At 39.2% G+C, this 16,928-nt stretch overlaps 1 protein-coding gene across 1 annotated transcript in view; it reads right to left on the bottom strand.

The window, feature by feature from the left end:
• Positions 1-609: 609 nt before the first annotated feature.
• Positions 610-16,928, bottom strand: part of arhgap20 (Rho GTPase activating protein 20) — a 47,630-nt gene continuing 31,311 nt past the window's right edge. Inside the window, exons 12-15 of the mRNA XM_024287064.1 lie at positions 16,624-16,733; positions 16,212-16,401; positions 6,029-6,140; positions 610-3,723 (exon numbers count right to left, since the gene is read on the bottom strand). Coding sequence (XP_024142832.1) covers positions 2,123-3,723; positions 6,029-6,140; positions 16,212-16,401; positions 16,624-16,733 — 2,013 coding nt within the window. The 3' untranslated portion in view covers positions 610-2,122. The remainder of the gene's footprint in view (positions 3,724-6,028; positions 6,141-16,211; positions 16,402-16,623; positions 16,734-16,928) is intronic.

Genomic DNA, 16,928 nt, shown 5'->3' with positions numbered 1-16,928 from the left:
TTAAATCACAATTGTGGAAAACCATTTATAAAGGATTTTAAAAAATAACTAAATTCCCCACAATTTAGATCTTAATCAAGCAGAGACACTTGAAGTTTGATGAAGTTCTCTTCTTTTCGTAACCCAAGTTTCTGGCTTTGCAGGGAGATCATAAAGCATGAAAACCCCAAATCATGATTACCTGGGAAACATGAGGATCAGGAAAGCACGGATCGATGAATCAGTTGATGTTTGTTTCAGTTTTGACGTCTTTGTAAATAAACCAGGAACTTGGCGTTTAGTTAAATAAACTCGAAGCCGCAGCCGATTCTTGTCTTGACACGTAGAAACAAACGGGATTGTTCAAGAAGTCTTCGTCAAATCTACAAACTTTATTTTTAAGGAAAACAAACGGAGGAACATTATTAGGAACACATTGGTGACACATAAACATCTAACAGAGTTTGGTCTTTGAAGGCATCTTGAGGAGCTCTAGTTGAGCCCAGCTGCCCCCAGAAAAAGATTTTCTAACCTCACCTCAGTTCATTTCTGTCATCAGTTTTTCCCAAAATGATCAAATGTATTAGTTTTAGTCCATTACATGTAAATAAATTCAATAGAGTCACAGGGTCATTTCACAAGAGCAACTTTTATTAGCATCAATTGTTCTTGTGAGTGTTACACAAAAGATGTACACAATATACAAATAGTGCTTTTTGTAGCAAATATGCTTTCTATGAAACAGCAGCAGCAGAATTGGCATTTACAAAATAAATTTTAGTTGCACATCATGCCAAAGATGAACAAGATCATTTTATATGCTTATATATCTGTATCTTAAATATCAACATCTATACAGGTCGGACACATGTTACCGTGGAGATAGCGATGAACATAATAGAGTAAAGATCGTATGGAGACAAAGTAACCTTCTGTTTAATAACACTGAGAAGGATGAAACTGTCCTTTTACTGTGGAAAGGAAAAAGGTTGCTTTCAAATGCAGAACTTTACATGCACACTTTTAAAATTCACACAATTCACCGCTGAACCTTCAACCTACGAAAGAACGCTCTCAAATCTACACATTTGACAACACGGGGCTTGTAGTTATTACTTTTTAAAATGTCATATTTTTAGTTCAGCGGATTAAAAAGTTTACTGATGCAAGACTGAAACTATTTTAAAGAATAAATAAAATGAAAGAATAGTGAACTGAACCAAATTAAAACTCCCATCAACTCTGGAATCTGAAGTGAATTGATTGAGAAAAATTAAAAAAAAAAGAAATAATCAAAATGGGAGGTTTAAAATAGTGTCATCTTATCTTTTTCTTTCTTTAAGGAAATAAACGTCTCATCTGTCAGCATTATGAGGAGAAAACAAATGTGGAAACTTAAACAATAAAAGCTCATAATGACTTTCTGAGGACCAGGAGAAACGTCCTCACAAGTCAAACCAGTAGGGATTTGTTTTCATTGCATCCACATGAACTACAGAAAAATCACAAAGTGCTACTGAATATTAGCAGAATAGATGGAGTTTTAAACCTTTCTCACATTTCTTTCCCAGAAACATATCAGAGTTAACAGCTTGGCTCTGTTAGAGCGACACTTTGGAAACCGAGCTCAGAGGAATAAATACCTCTAAAAACTATTATTATATTTGGCATAAAAAGCACAAATGCTGTTAAAATGTTTGGTTGGTTCAGAGTGAGAAATCTGTACAGCAGGAGCGTTTTTGCACTGAAAAAAGCACGTGAGGAACATTTAAGACAATAAAAGTCTGGATTTCTGAGTTTTACATCTTCAACTGTGAATTAAAACACTTGAAGGGAAACTCCAGCATTTCTTCTTGTGCTGACAGAGCTGTGCATCAGAATCATGGATGGAGGGTGGAAGAAAACAGATTTTTGGACTAAAGCTAGAAGTCTTTGGCAGCTCTTTTAATCGTTTTATGGTTTAAAGCTGCAGTTGTCTGTAAGGTTTGTGAACCTCATGTTTGCTCATGTACCTCCTAAAGTACCTTTACAGTAATCTGTCACACGTTTATATGGCAGCATGAAAGCAGAATAAAAGTGTTTTTTATGAGGGGAAAAACCAGAGGAGTGACTGTCAAATGTACATTTTGACTATACAAAGTTCTCACACGTACGATTCTTCTGCAAAGAAAAGCTGCTCAAAGTCCTCCATGGGCGGGTCGCTGCAGCGCTTGCTCTGCCACTCCTTCCCCTGCACGATCGCCACCACCACCTCCTGACTCCTCCGCAGGCAGGCCTCCGGATCCGCCTGACCCTGCGAGGAGAAGTAGTCCCTCACAGCTCGAGTGGAGGAGGACGAGAGGCAGAAGTGGGACGTGGAGCAGCCGGGCTCGGGGTCGGACAAACTCAGTCTGGCGTCCGGACTTTTAGCTTTAAGCGTGGGCGGCCGGTCCAAAGTCAGGCTGGTGGAGCGGTGAGAGTCCGCCCAGACCTTAGTGGGCTCGGATGCTCTGCGGGGAAGAGTCTTCCTGACTTTGTGGACATCTGTGGGTGGGGTTAGGGAGTGGGATTTGGGTCTCTGGAGGATCAGGGTGGTGGGGTTCTGTCCAAAGAAGATGCCCTTTGGGGGCTGAACACGCTTCCCCGTCCCCGCCAGTTTTTGGGCGCCCTCACTTTTAAGCGGTTTGCCTGGCTTTGCTGCTCTGTGGGTGGAGGGCGGGTCATGAAGCTGCCTCAGCTCTTTGACTGTCAGGGATTTCTCGCTTCCTCTGTAGAATGGCGAGCGGGTGCGCTGCAGCTGCAGCAAAGCCTGATGGTAGGACGGAGGACTGCCAGATCTTTGATGGCAGGTTGGTTTGACCGTTCCAGCTTCCTGGGCGGCGGCAGAGTGGCCATTGCTCGTTGGGTGGGGGTTTCCATTCACCACAGGCTCTGACTGTCCGTCCTCAGACTGCTTCAGAGAGAGGCAGCGGTCCCGCTTCAGCCACGTGTTGGGGTGAAGGCCGTGTGGCGCGGTCTGGGGGTGGGAGGGGGGCTGCCAGTGAGGCGTGGCTTCCCTCTGAGGCGGGGAGTCTCGAGGTGACCGCTGTGAGACTGGACCATTCGCGATGTAGTCGGTGGAATACTGTGAGAAGGCGGAGTCTAAGGAGCTGAGGGAGGAGCCTGTTGGTGAGGTTGCTGGTGAGGATAAACTGGAGCAGCTGGCATCCAATCGTAAAGGAGGAGGAGGTGCCTGCTTCACCTTCCTCTTTCCACAGGTGGAGATTTTGACGGCTTTCTTTTCATCTCTTCCCTCCTCCTTCAGGTGTAGCCTCCCCAGCTCCTGCTCCAAAAACACTTCATCCTCCTCTCCCTCTCCCTCCATGGCGGCGTCATAGCTCGCCTTTCTCACAGGCTGGTGGCGGTTTTCTTCGTGACCCACGGTGCTGTTTGAGGATGGGGTGGGGGCCAAAGCTAAGGCCGGCTCGGAACACCTCCTGAGCCGTCTGGGACCCTGTAAAGAGCTGCTGGCCTGGCGCGCTCGAGGCTGCCGGACTATTGGGCTGAACTTCCTGGGTCTAGCCAGAGGAGGGAGCTGCAGAGTGAGCTCAGAGTCGGGGTCCGGGTCCCCGTCACTGAGGGTGATGACGGAGTCCCGGCTGCAGCTGTCCGGCTTGTCTTTGTCCCGAAGTGGAAGCTGCTCCTGGTAAGGAGATTCCGGATCGTCGTTGAGCTCGTTCTCCAGGCTGTCGTAGGAGGAGTCGTTCATCTGGAAGGACGACACGTCTGGAAGGAGAGAATGAAAACACGGTGATGCGTTTGCATTAAGCAGCAACTCAGCAAAAAATCAAGACATTAAAACATTAAAGGGTAACACAACAGGACAGTTAGAGGATGAATCTACTCTCAGCCCAGATTTAAAAGGCAAAACATCTACGAGTCACGCTAAAGCTAACACGATAACAACTGATCGTTACAGAATCATGGATGGGCGGGGCTAGAGCTGCAGAGCGTGATGACGTGAAACTTCTGAAATGACGTGGGACTTAAACCAGTTGAATGAGGCTTTAAAAGTGTTGTCTGTTTGTTCTTGCCTCATTTTTGACAATTTATAATAAACTTGTTTAATTCCTGAAATTAGTCTAAAACTGTCTGTGTGCTGCCCCCTACAGGTTGAAATGAGGTAGTAACAAACAGACAACACATTAGCTGCGTTTCCATTACACTTTTGCGCAAAACTTTATCGAAATTTCTAGAATTTCGATAAAACACTGTTTCGAAAAAACAGCGTTTCCATTAAACCATGATTATGCGAAAAACTCGAAGTAATTCCCGCGATAAGTCATTAAAAAAACATGACGACGGATATAAACACTATTTTGATGTGCAGTAGATTCATTCACATTTCTGCCACGGAGCTAGCTCTCATCCTTCCCATCAGAGAAGACGTCTACGTCTGATCCGAGCCTTGGAGCGGCAGGCTCCTTAAACGTGGGAGCGACGTAGAGTCAAACAGTTTTGGGAAATCGTGGTTGAAGAATTCACCGAAGAGCTGTGGATTCAGCATTTTCGCATGACACGCTCAACTTTTGATGAGCTGTGCGGTGCTGTGCGGTGCCCAAGGCAGCCAGTTGCTGTGAAAAAGCGCATTTGACCAGCTTTTCCTGCTTCCTGTCCGAAACGCCATATCCGGTTAATGGTCACGTGACTCGTTTGTTTCGAAAAAAGTGTTTCCATTACAGTTTTTCGAAAAACTTCTGTTTCGATACGGCCCAAATACCACCTCCTCTAAGCGCAAAAACTTTATTTCGAAAAAGGCGAGTTTTTTCGAAATTGTGGTGTTTCCATTAGGAGAATTTAATATCGAAATTCCGTTTTTCGAAATTTCAGAGTTAATGGAAACACGACTACTTAAAGCCTCATTTATAGAGGTCACCTACAAAAAAAGTTGATTTAGGGTTTGGTTACCCTTCAACCCTTTAGCTCCAGTGTTCACATTTTTTTCACATTTTTTGCAAGATGAGCACAATTCCAGCACTGGTGACCTCTCCGGTGTTAAGCTATGGAAAAACGCGTATTTAACTCATGTTGTTCACACAGGATGAGCAGGGAGGGGCTTCTCTTTTTTCTACTGTTTACTAGCGCGTTTCCACCACCTACAGTTGGAGGCGGTTTGGTGTGAAATGTCAAATGTGGTGAATCTTGCTCCAGACTTTTTCTTTCACAGCTCTATTCGAATATATACAAGACTTGGGGTTAAATTATTCCAGTTTGGCACAAACTGCAACGATTAATTTCTTAATTAATTTGATACATTTTCAAACAACTGACTTTTCTGTCAATTAAAGGAGGGACCGCTATCCATCAAAAGAGAAAGTCATGAGATGAACAAAGTCCCAGTTCACTGCAGGACGAGGTGCAGTCCTGCAGCATGACCTCTGCTGGTTATTCACAGCATCAGCCATGAATGAGGAGATTCAGCAGCAATTTGATCAGCACCTGTGACCCTGAGCGAGGCTGAAACTCTGCAGGTCAACCTGCAGTAATGACCCCAAACGCCGGGACTGAAAGAGCCTCAGTGCTCGCTAGAACAAGAGAGCCAAACACTTGTAGAGCAGCGCGGCACACATCTATTATTGAGCTTTCACCGATAAACGTTGCAGTGTGGTACTAAAATATTTTGTAGAATTGAGAGAATCCGTCACAAATATCTGGTTTTTCTCAGAGAGGAATTTCAGAATGACCAAAGTAAAGTTAAAGACCCCCTCTGTCAGTATTTTTAACATGTTCTTGACGTATTTTTCTGATGATTGAGGACATTCATAAAGAAAATTTAAATTCCGAGTTTCTCTTTTTGCAAATTGTTGTGTATCGGGAGCAGAAAACAAGCCAAGCTCTGCAAACTATATCCTAGAAAACAACTATTTTATTTTAGCTAAAAAAAGGCATAATCATAATTAAAAGACCACTGGGAGGGCTTTTACAATAGATCAAAAGATGATCGGAGTAAGTTGGAAGTTTGTTCAGAAACTTTTTTTTTCATTCCTAGAGTCAGTTCCTGTGGTTTTTCCTCTTCTGGTTGAGCTCTTACCTGATCCGTGGTCGCTGCCGCTGCTCTTCTGGCAGAAGGCTCTGAACAGCGAGGTGACGTCTCCCAGGATGCCGCTGCAGTTCTCTATCAGGAAGTGGACCAGCTCACACACCTGCATAGAGAAACACCAGACCATGAAGTCCGTCACGTCTTAAGTTATATTCATTTAAAAGTCGGTTAAAGTTGTGTTACAGAAGGAAACAGTTTTTGAATTGAAGAAGAAACAAACATTTTTTTGAATTTCTTTTTCAATCATTCCCAAACGTTAAACTATCTCACAGTATTAAGCACTTATTTTAACCTGGTTAGATGAACTTATTAAATGTGTCACATTTGACAGCAAAGAAATGAAAAGTTCCTGAAAATGAAAATTTCTCACAGAATTTATACATTACAGGTTGCTTACATTAAAATATGGTTTCATTTGACTTATACAATAGAATGATTACCTGCTTTTTTATTTTAATATTTTAATTGATTGCATTTAGTGAAATAATCTGAAATAAGTGTAGATTCTAAACCAGAATATTTAACATCTTTAAATGAATCTGGAACTTATTTTCTTTAATGAGTTATTAATACAGTTTGAGTTCAAATTTTAAACAGCTGTTACAGTCACTTTTGTCATTTCTTAAGGGAGTTTTTTGTGCAGATGGTGACTTTGACACTATCAAAGTGGGAGGATTTTCCTCCTCTGCACCTTTTTAACAGGAGGAAATCATCTAAAATCATTTGTCTCCACGACAAGAATCTAGTTTAGTAGCACAGAAAGATTCAAATGTTAAGTTTACTTCAAGAGACAAAAGTTTTGATAAAGTAACAACAGCAATTCTTCAATTTTTAGTTTGATATTTGTCTTCAAACTAAACACAGAGCTTTTATGACGACAGCGCCGTCAAATTTACACAACGCAGATGAAATCCTTTTGGTCACATCGGAATCCCTCAAAAGCTGGAGACTCCCCAGCTGGAGGAATTTCCTCTGAAAGACTCAGAAAAGAGGAGCCTCATGAACTTGACTGAACCTTTAAGGACTTGAAACCCCTTCAGACACAAGAAAACATGTTTTTTAAGAATTATTATACACATTTCTGACTTTTGAGGCAAACGATTTTAAAAAAGAGTGACAGATTATGACTTAATCACCTTCACCTTAAAATTTTTTGTTTCTGCTTTCACACTAATATTTATGTTCCTATCAGCTCAGAACGTACACAGTTATGCAACACAAAAGCTCAAAACACCTAAGATATAGCGATCTAAATACCTCAACGGGCTTTTTTTGTCACGCAAAGGTCTGCAGGGAATCTCGATGCCTGCAAACCTGATTACCGACAAGAAAACACGAAGGCATCTGAGTGATTTGCTTTAGGGGGCGTGGACGCACTCAGTCATCTCTCCATGACTAAGTGCGTTTTGGATTAAACAGAAGATAACTTCAGTGATTGCTGCTTTCTGACATCTGTCTGCAAAATGACATTCCTGTGTCATTCCTGAACCAACATGCCGATTGCTTCATGCAACGTCTTCTGCTTTTGTGTGTTTTTGAGGAAAACAGAAGAAAATGTGTACATCTATACAAGATAAAAAATTTTTTTTAGCATTCACACATTTTTTTTTTAAATAAAATAAGATCATAAACAAATAAGTTTCCTAAAAGTGTGCAAAAAAATAACACATCCCAGTCAGAAATTGTTATTTTCTTCAAATATTCTTTAAATATCCTGTTAAGAGTAAATAATAACTGTGCAAGGCTCATACTGCACGTCTTTTACATGCCATTGATACTTTTTTAACATTTTTACCATAATATTGGTTTAGCAAAGACTAACAATACAAGAAAAGAAAAGGAGAGAAACAAAGGTGCAGCTGTTCCTGCAAACAAGTTGATTCTAATGGAGGAATGTGCAGCAAGGATGTTTCAACTCTTCAAACTCGGCTCCTACACATATTTTTAGGCAGCGTAATGTTGATTTTGTGAGGCGGAAAATCATCAGAGAAAACCAAACATTGCAGAGCAAAGATAAGATGAATAAACTATTGTTTTATCGTGACCTCGCTACGATTTTGCTCAACGCCGAATGTGCTTTCAGTGGAGAATGCCGGTTCTTTTATAAATATTTTTCTAGTACCACTTTGAGAGGAAAAATATGTAAAGAAATCTCATTTTTACAGGCCTTTAATGACAGTGGGATCACGTGTCGTTTAGACTTAAGCCTAAGTGGCGCTCCACGTGTTTATCCACCTCCGTACTGATCTTCTCCACACTGAACAGTTTGACCCCGCTCACAGGCTGGAGTTCATCTAGATCTGCTGTTAGTCTGAGTGTTCTGCTCTAATCATGAGACTTTTTACTGTGGTTGGTAATAAAACAGCTTCTTTAACCCTTTTCTTTGTTTTAAGGGGCCAACCCACTAGGCACAGGATGTATATTATATATCTACTGTAGATGTCTATAGGACATGTTTGATGTCTACCAATAGAGTCTACTAACTGTAGAAATCTAATTTTAGGATATTTTTAAATGTCTATTAGAGGTTAAAAACATCTAATAGACATCTACATCTATTAGATAACTAACACATGTACAGTAGATGCATATTAGTTATCTAACATCTAACATACATTTGTGTCCGGTGGAAAGAAACGACCCAAATGGCTTGTTTACAAGACATGATGGGACCGCGACGCAATTAGCTATGGGAAAGTCGTCTGCTAGAGATCTAAACTGCGATATACAATAGACCTCTATGAATAGATGTCTATACTAAGGTTTGAAATAGATTTAGATATCTGATGTAGATGGAATACACACTCAAGAAAAGTCAAGAAAAAAAGATTACTGTATTGTCACTATAAGGTACACTTAAAAGCACATTTTTTTTGGAAAACTGACAGTGCGCCTTGTTATCCAGGAGCATCTTATATACGATTAATACCTCATGTTGAAGCGACTTTGAGAGGTCGTGGCGCTCTGTTAAAATGTCGGTCTGTATTTTTTAAGGATTGGAAACATTGACTGTTTATATGAACTGGACAAAACAGGTGTTTTGACGTCCCTCATAGGAAATAGCTAACCTCCGGCCCTCGCAAAATCAGGCCAGAGCCTTCACCGTCACTACCTGATACGTCTACCACCATACTGCAACCCGTCGACAGCGATTAGTCCGAGTCGGTCTGTCCGAGTCACGTTTTTAGAGGAACTATGGTATAGTGTGTGTGTTTTTTATATTTTCAGAAAACTACCCAGTTGTCAGTGGCTGCTGCAGGAGGGTTCATTCCCCTGTGAATCTGTGGTCATGGGGCTTTGGAGCTGCAACAGCTGAGAAGAATAAGAACGAAGCATCCACCATGTCAAACTTTCTCAAGGACATCAGCAACCACAGAAGTTGCCTGAGGGATAGCTATGGGTTATTAAGAGTCCCTGGATGGGTCAGAAAACTTGACAAAAGAAGCAAACATCCCAGAAAATGAAGACATGGTGGCCAAAATGTTTCAATCAAAAACAAAAAAAAGAAAAAGCTTCTTCTTTTTTTTCTTTTACTAAAAAGTAAACAAACAGGAAAGTAAAATAAATAAAATCAGAGTTTGTTTGCCTCCATATTTTTTGCTTTTCCTCTGTGCTGTTTCAGTTTCAAGGGCTGACGCTGAAAAAAATAACAAAACGCATCTCTTTTTTTCTAATTTCTTTCAATGTATTTATCTGGTGGTGCTAACATTGTTTTAAAACAACGAATGAGCCGAGAAAAATGCATTAATACCTTTTCCAGTGAAAACCATTCATACACATGGCATTTGGGGGAAGTTTATGCTCACTTCTGCTTTCAGACTCGCACGCACTGAAAAGCAATGAAAAGCATTTCTAAAAACCACCAATGTGAATGTGGAAGCGGAACATAACAAGACTTAAGATGATTCTACTTTAGGAGACTAAAATGGGTTTGATTTTCTAACAATTTAATTTTTTCAGAATAACATACTTGTGCTTTATTTTTTTTATTTGCAGCTAAAGTAACAATTATGTATAAATATTAAATGAAATATTAACTGTTTCTACAAGAAAAGTTAAGCTCTGACACAAAGAAAATGAAAGATGTCTTTGTAAAGCAAAACACTGTATAAGCTCTATGCCTGGAAAACATAAAAACATCAGACTCAGTGTTTTGTAATGTGAATTCTGTTGCTTAAACCAAAAACAGAATTGAATGAACCCCAGCCACCTTCAAGACTGGACAGTCTTGAGGAAAACAGCCCAGCATCCGTGTTTTTATTGAAACCATTCCGGCCGTCTTGGAGCTGTCAGTCTCTCTTTCATGTTCCTCTGTTGCCCTCCTTCAGTCCCCGCTGCAGCATTCCTCCCTGTCACTTATTGAAGAATGCTACGTGATACAAAGCGCTGCTGGAAAGAGCCCCAGGCTTCCAGAAGAGACTGGCCCTTTCTTCTTTTTCACCTCTCTGGGATGTTATCTTCACTCAACCATTCAGAAAACATGCAGATTACCAGAGAGTTGAGCATCCAAACAGCTGTCGTTTGAAGAGTTAAGTCAGTTCAATTAAACTGGAGCTCATTTATAAATACTTTTCAAGAATGGAACCTTACAGAAAAAAATAAATGATAGACATATTAAAGCTACATTTATTTTAGATGCCACCAAACAAGTTTAGAGCAAAGATTATACCCAGAAGTACTGGCTTTACCTTTACCGGGGTCGGAACTACAAATTACAGTTAAATGATTCAATGTTCATAGATGAGGAACTGTAAAAACAGTCAAAAAAATAAGTCAAAATTTCTTATACTATTAGATGAAAAAAAAAAAACATCCTACCAGTGGGGTAAAGAAAATAGTTCAAAACATAACTAAAACATGTTTTCTCAAATGTGTACTATTTAAAACTTTATAGATAAGATTACTTTCCTTGCAAGACAAAAATAAGATTTTTTTTTTCCTGAGTCTTTTTGTGTTCTCAGGACTCAGTTTTTGCAGTCAGGACTCAACTAAAAAAGTGTGTAAATAGTTTCCAAACCAAATTCTATTTTAATATTTAACTTTACCAAATCAGCCTCCTTTAGGAAAATATAGCAGTTGAATTTCCTTGAGTCACTCTTTTTAAATAGAATTGAATATTCTGTAAAAAGTTGTTCCAAGTCTTCATCTTTAATCAACTCAGTGAGGTTTATGGGACGTTCTAGCATCTTCTTCTTTTTTGGTCAAGATAGTTCTGGCAGAGATTGGACTTTGGGGGTAATTATTTAAACAGCTACCCAATTGAACTCCCAGCAGAGAATGGTATCCCGTACAGCAGTCATTTGGGTCTGTTTCTTACTGATCAATAGTCTTATTTTACCCTTGAGGAAAATGAAATACTATTTATTACACTGTTACTTATATAATAAATATAAATTGTGTTTCTCTTTTGCCATGATTAAAATAAAAAATATAAAGATTTTCTCAAATTTGAAATTATTTAACTTTTGACAGAAGCTCATATGACTTCCTTTCAAAATAAAAGACTTCCTGTGCCAAACAGGATCCTCCCAGTGCAGCTAATGTACTCCTAAGAAATGTTTTAAACTACACAAGACAAGAGAAAAAAATTAATTATTCCTGTTGACATACTTTAGGTCTACTTTGGGGAGCTGTCATCCTACTTACTACTGCTGTGAACATAAGCGCATTTATAAATAAATGGATTTATCGGTTTATGATCCTAGACAAAAAATTTTCTTTAAAGTATATAAATTTAACAACTAACTATTGTTATGCAGCATAAGAAAATATGTGCTAAAAAAAATCAAAGTTTAGTGTAATATTTGAAATATGTGCACCCTAGAGGAAGTGAACAGCAAATCTCAGTAGGGAAGTAAAAACCTTTACATACAGTAGTTTATCTTACTTCTAGGTGCACCTCAGTCATTAAATTATAAACGTAACTAATCTAAATTAAAACAATTCTAATTCAGTTAAGATTACTTTAAAAAATGAATATTATTTTATTGTTCTTCAGCCAGAGAGCCACAATAGAGAAGTAAAAGAGCCACATGTGGCTCCAGAGCCTCAGGTTGCAGACCCCTTATTTTTGAGAACCTCTATATACGACAAATAAAACTCCATCATTTCCTCTCCAAACCTGTGCCTTTTCTAAGCTTTTGAAATAAACCTCTTCTTTTTCTCCTGTTTTTTTTTACCTCTTTGTATTTTCGATTGTGCCTAGATGCAATTTACTGTTAGAATAAAAACCCAAAAAGTTGGTAATTTTTGCAGAGCTTTGGTCTGCGATGTATGTCCAACTGCTTCCGCCTCTGAGTAGGAAATGTCTTAATGGTTCTTTTTTTCCCACAGAAAAAGGCCATTGTGTTCAGGACGCACACAAACATGTAGAGCAGGGAAGAAAGGTCTTATCAGCGCAGAATTTGTGAAATAGATATTTTGGCGTTGGTGCGTGTTGAGGTTTTTTTGTGCTGACAAGTGTGTCTTTGTGTGTGTTTGAGGGCATACGGGGAGGTGTGTTTTCAGTGACAGAAACACAGTTGGCCTCAGGAATCAGAAGGAAATTCTTTGCATGTTTTCTCAATGAACCTAAACCACTTCGGGACACACACACACACACACACACATTAGAAAGATAAGCAAACCAGCCACCCACTGAGATTTTGTGTAACACAACAACAAACCTTCCAAACAGATCACAAATCACAACGATATATTTGCAGTTTTTCCCCCCTCAGACGTCACGGTGGGTTCTGGAGGCGACAGGACTTCAGCTGTGGGTTCTGGACGGTTAAATGACTCACTCTAGAACTGTTCGTGCAGCCAAGAAAACGGAGGAACTTCTACTTTCAGAAGAGTTCACACCACACCGACTAAAAGGAAGCACTGCTGTCCCATGATGAAATGTGCAAACGCAGAAACATTGCTGTCATTTTACACGAGTCATTCTTTTCATCTCATTAAACTAAATTAGAGAGCATTAGATAAAATCATTTAACAGCTAGTATAAGCTTAGCTCCCATATTTTTTTGTCTCTTATTGATCTCCATGTTCCAAATAAAGTAGAATATTACAGATTACATTTATTTTTATATCACATGGTTGTTAATTGAATCCACCTTTAGCATTCTAACAGTTTCAAAGTAAAATAAATTGATATATAGATGTTAGGAAATACCATTTGGATTGAGACACAGAAGGTTTATTTTACTGTGACGTAAAAATGAAAATTGTTTACTTGTGTGTTAGTACAAATATTTAATTTACTCTTGATTATCTGGAAATCTTCACCTGCACTGTTCATGATCAGGTATTTATCTCACACTGGTTGAAGTTTTGGTTAAAGATGTCCTGGATCCATTTTAGGTTACTGAATCAAAATGAGCCAGTATCGACTATAAATCGTATCATTAGCCACAAATTATGATATGAATCAATTGTTGTTTAAATGAATCTTTACACACAAAAGATGACTTTAAAATGTAACTATCATATTCATGCTTAAGTTTCGTTATTTCATGTTTGTGTCCAGCTTGTTTTAGAAAACTAGGATAAATGTTTACAGAGGTAAAAAACATAAGAGAAACTTTTTGCATGAGTTTTAGTAGTTTTGTCGGCTGATGAAATCGCACAGAGAGAACTCCTGCACTCATTCAGACATTGTTAACTTTTCAAACAGAATCAGCAAATGCCACATGACTTATCCTGAAGACGATCTTTCTCGGCTAAGTTGATCTGAAAAGTCTGTTTACATGGCAGCTTATGAGTTTATTCAGGATAAGACTGTAATACTGCAGTACGTGTAAACACAGTCAGAGTTGTGGGAACCATTTGGCTCCTTCTCTGCTCTAACGTGGCCAAAACTTCACATCGGATCTTTTATCTTTTCTGCTGCACATTTGCTGCTCCATTATTGACCTATTTCCTGTTGCATGACCCAGTTTAAAGACCCACTCTATGGAAAATGTAGTTTTTAACATGTTCTTGTGGCATTTTTCTGATTATAGTGGACATGTATAAAGAACTTGAAGTCTGAAATATTATTTCTAAGTATTTTATTTAAATTTTTATGGATTAGGAGCCATTGAGAAAAAATATCATTGGAAGGTGCTTATTTGTGATGCAGAAAATACGGTGGGCGGGCCACAAGCTCCCTTCTCTGAGCACTCAGCAACAAGAAGGGGAAGAGGGGATGGGGTTGCTCCACACCATTAGTCCCACCCACAACTCAGATGTGAATTTCTAATGAACTCCTGTCACTCTGCAGACACTATGTCCTAGAAAACGACACAAGTTTTTGGATTTTTTTGCTGAAAATGTCATAATCATAATTAAAAGACCACTGGGAACACTTTTATAATAATTCAAAAGATGTTCAGAGTGAAACTTAAACACATGCCTTACAGTTAAAGGGTTAATGGTTGATTGTAAACTCTTGTGTCTGAAAAACAAGCCCAAATCAGCATTCTGCATTATGCTTAGCTATGGGGTTTTTGGAAAAAAAAAAGGTTTTTTTCTCTTTTAGTCGATCTTGGTTGTGGGCAATAAAACTTTAGTTTGTTTAACCAGTTTAGAAAAGATTATTTAACAAATCTGGTCTTCATCTGGCCTTTCTGGTCTTCATCTAAAGACATTCGAAGTTAAGGATAAACGTACAGCAGGTTCACTTATCGAGACATTTGTCAGTAGTTTTCACACCTTCATCATCTTCTATAGTGAATCATTGAACTTCAAAGTATTTGGACAACGTTTTCCATTCCTTTCCAGACCGATAAGAACGTCTGTTTGTCGTCCTAACGTTCTTTCATCACAGAGAAGCACATTTTGAACAACTACTGTTTCATTGATCGACATCTGTATTCTGTCTCGCTTTAACCATAACTCCTATAGCAGCTATCTAATATAAGTCTTAGAGTGATTTTGTTTTTCACAGCTTAGGTTTTGTGATACAATGTTCCCTCACAATTTCTCTGATTTTTTCAGTGCAATTTTCAGGTTTTGTTGTTGTTTTTTAACAGCAAACTTAAAAAGCTGTTGACCTGGTCAATTCATCTCCTCTATGTCTCCTGTAAAGAATACATTTTACCAAATTTATATAAACCTTTGATCATAATCAGATCTTTTTTTTCATTCAATAAAACTGGACTTATTGTTCTATGAAGGTTTGAACTTTAAAAAAGAGATAAAAGTGTGAAAATGTTCATGTCTGTCTGAAAAAAGCGGATAAAGCGTGTAGAGAGGAGTTTAGCAGCCTTGATAGCCTTGATCACAATAAATGAGGGAACACTGTATGTAAATTTACACAGTGGAACAAGTTTTTTCTAACATTGTTCTCTAATAAGACTGACTTTTAACTGTCAATATAATATAAAAGGATAAGTTGCAACTTCATTTGATATTTTTTTGGAACGTACTACTCACTCTTTTACTTCATCTTGTTTGAATTAACTGTGGGTGATAAACTAAAACAATAAAATTCAAGAAAATAAATCTTATTAAGTTTTCGTAGTACGAGTTTTTCCTTTTTTAAACTGCTCTGCACAGTTTATCACACCTGGCTCAGTAATCTTTTCAAATGGATTCTGGTGCAAAAACGTGTTCAGACTCAATAAAAAAACAATATACTTAGATTTGAAACTGAAGCCCTCCAAAAGATGACGTGTGTTAGAGTTTGTGCTGCGGTTTGCTGGGAGGTCAGAGCTCACATCCGCAGGGAAATGGGATTAAGCGAGCATTAAAATGTACCTGAGCGAGCTAAGCCTCCGAATCTAAGCTGCCAGTCAAAGGCAGGTATGTCTGTCTGCCTGATCTCAGCGCACCGGCACAAACACACTCAAACACTTTGCTTATGTTATTTCACTCAAATGTTACATTCCTCAGAGTGTGCACACTGTCTGAGCATGTCACACTATAGACACACTCCTGTAAACTCACTCTCACCTGCCATGCATCAAAGTTTTCTGAAATGAGTTTGTCAAGCGACTTAAATCATCCTTTTTTTTCTAAATTTTCACATTTATCTTTTAGAAAATAAATGTGTTTTTACATGTGGTTCAAACATTCAAACACAGCTGTGAGTGTTTCATAAGGTCGCTTCCCAATGAACACTATCATGTGGATCGGTTTGTTTTCTAAATACTGTAAACGACCACGGGTCGTGCGTGAATACGGGCGTCATCGACCTGCTTCTCACCTTTTTGGTAGCCTCCCCCTCCATCTCTGGGGTGCTGGGAGCTGGGGGCCAGAGAATGCTGGGAGCAATGCAAACGGCCAGGTTGAAGGCATTCATCTGGTTATCGTGGGCGTTGCCTTGTATGCAGTGCAGCACGGCGATCAGATGTCGCAGCAGGAGCAGATTCTCGGCGGGCAAAAGAGGCAGCAGCCTGAAAGACGGTGGAGAGAACAGGTAACACACCTGGAATGAAAGACGGATTGCTGCTCCTGCATGTGAGCACCGGTTTGATGCTTTTTCATCAGCAGAAGGAATTCACTCTGTTACTTCTGCGATAAAAGTGACACACACATCTTGCAGGAATTTGAATGTTTGTTCAAAACTGAAGGGACGTGTCTGTAAATTAGGACATTTTGGGGATGTGAGCTTCTACCTTTGAATAGCTTCCATCTTTTGGTCGCCTCCTTCCTGCTCCATGGAGTCCATCCACTGGTCGTACAGATCTCCACTCAGTAAGCTGCCTGGGATGTTCCGTAGGAAGTCCTGGAGATGATTATTGACGGTTAAACCACTCACTAGGTTTCAGTTATGAAATGGACTAAGAGCAATCACAAAAACTACACAAGAAAAAGGTAGAGTTTAGCATGTTAACTTAATGCCTATAAGGCTTTTTTTCTCCTCTGAAACCTGCATACAAAGTTAATTTGTGGTCTAAAACTGATGACTGTTTGTCTTTGA

Source organism: Oryzias melastigma, linkage group LG21 (genome assembly GCF_002922805.2).
Source record: "Oryzias melastigma strain HK-1 linkage group LG21, ASM292280v2, whole genome shotgun sequence".
NCBI lineage: Eukaryota > Metazoa > Chordata > Actinopteri > Beloniformes > Adrianichthyidae > Oryzias > Oryzias melastigma.
The sequence above is the reverse complement of the archived record's forward strand: the minus strand, read 5'-3'. Positions and strand labels throughout refer to the sequence as shown.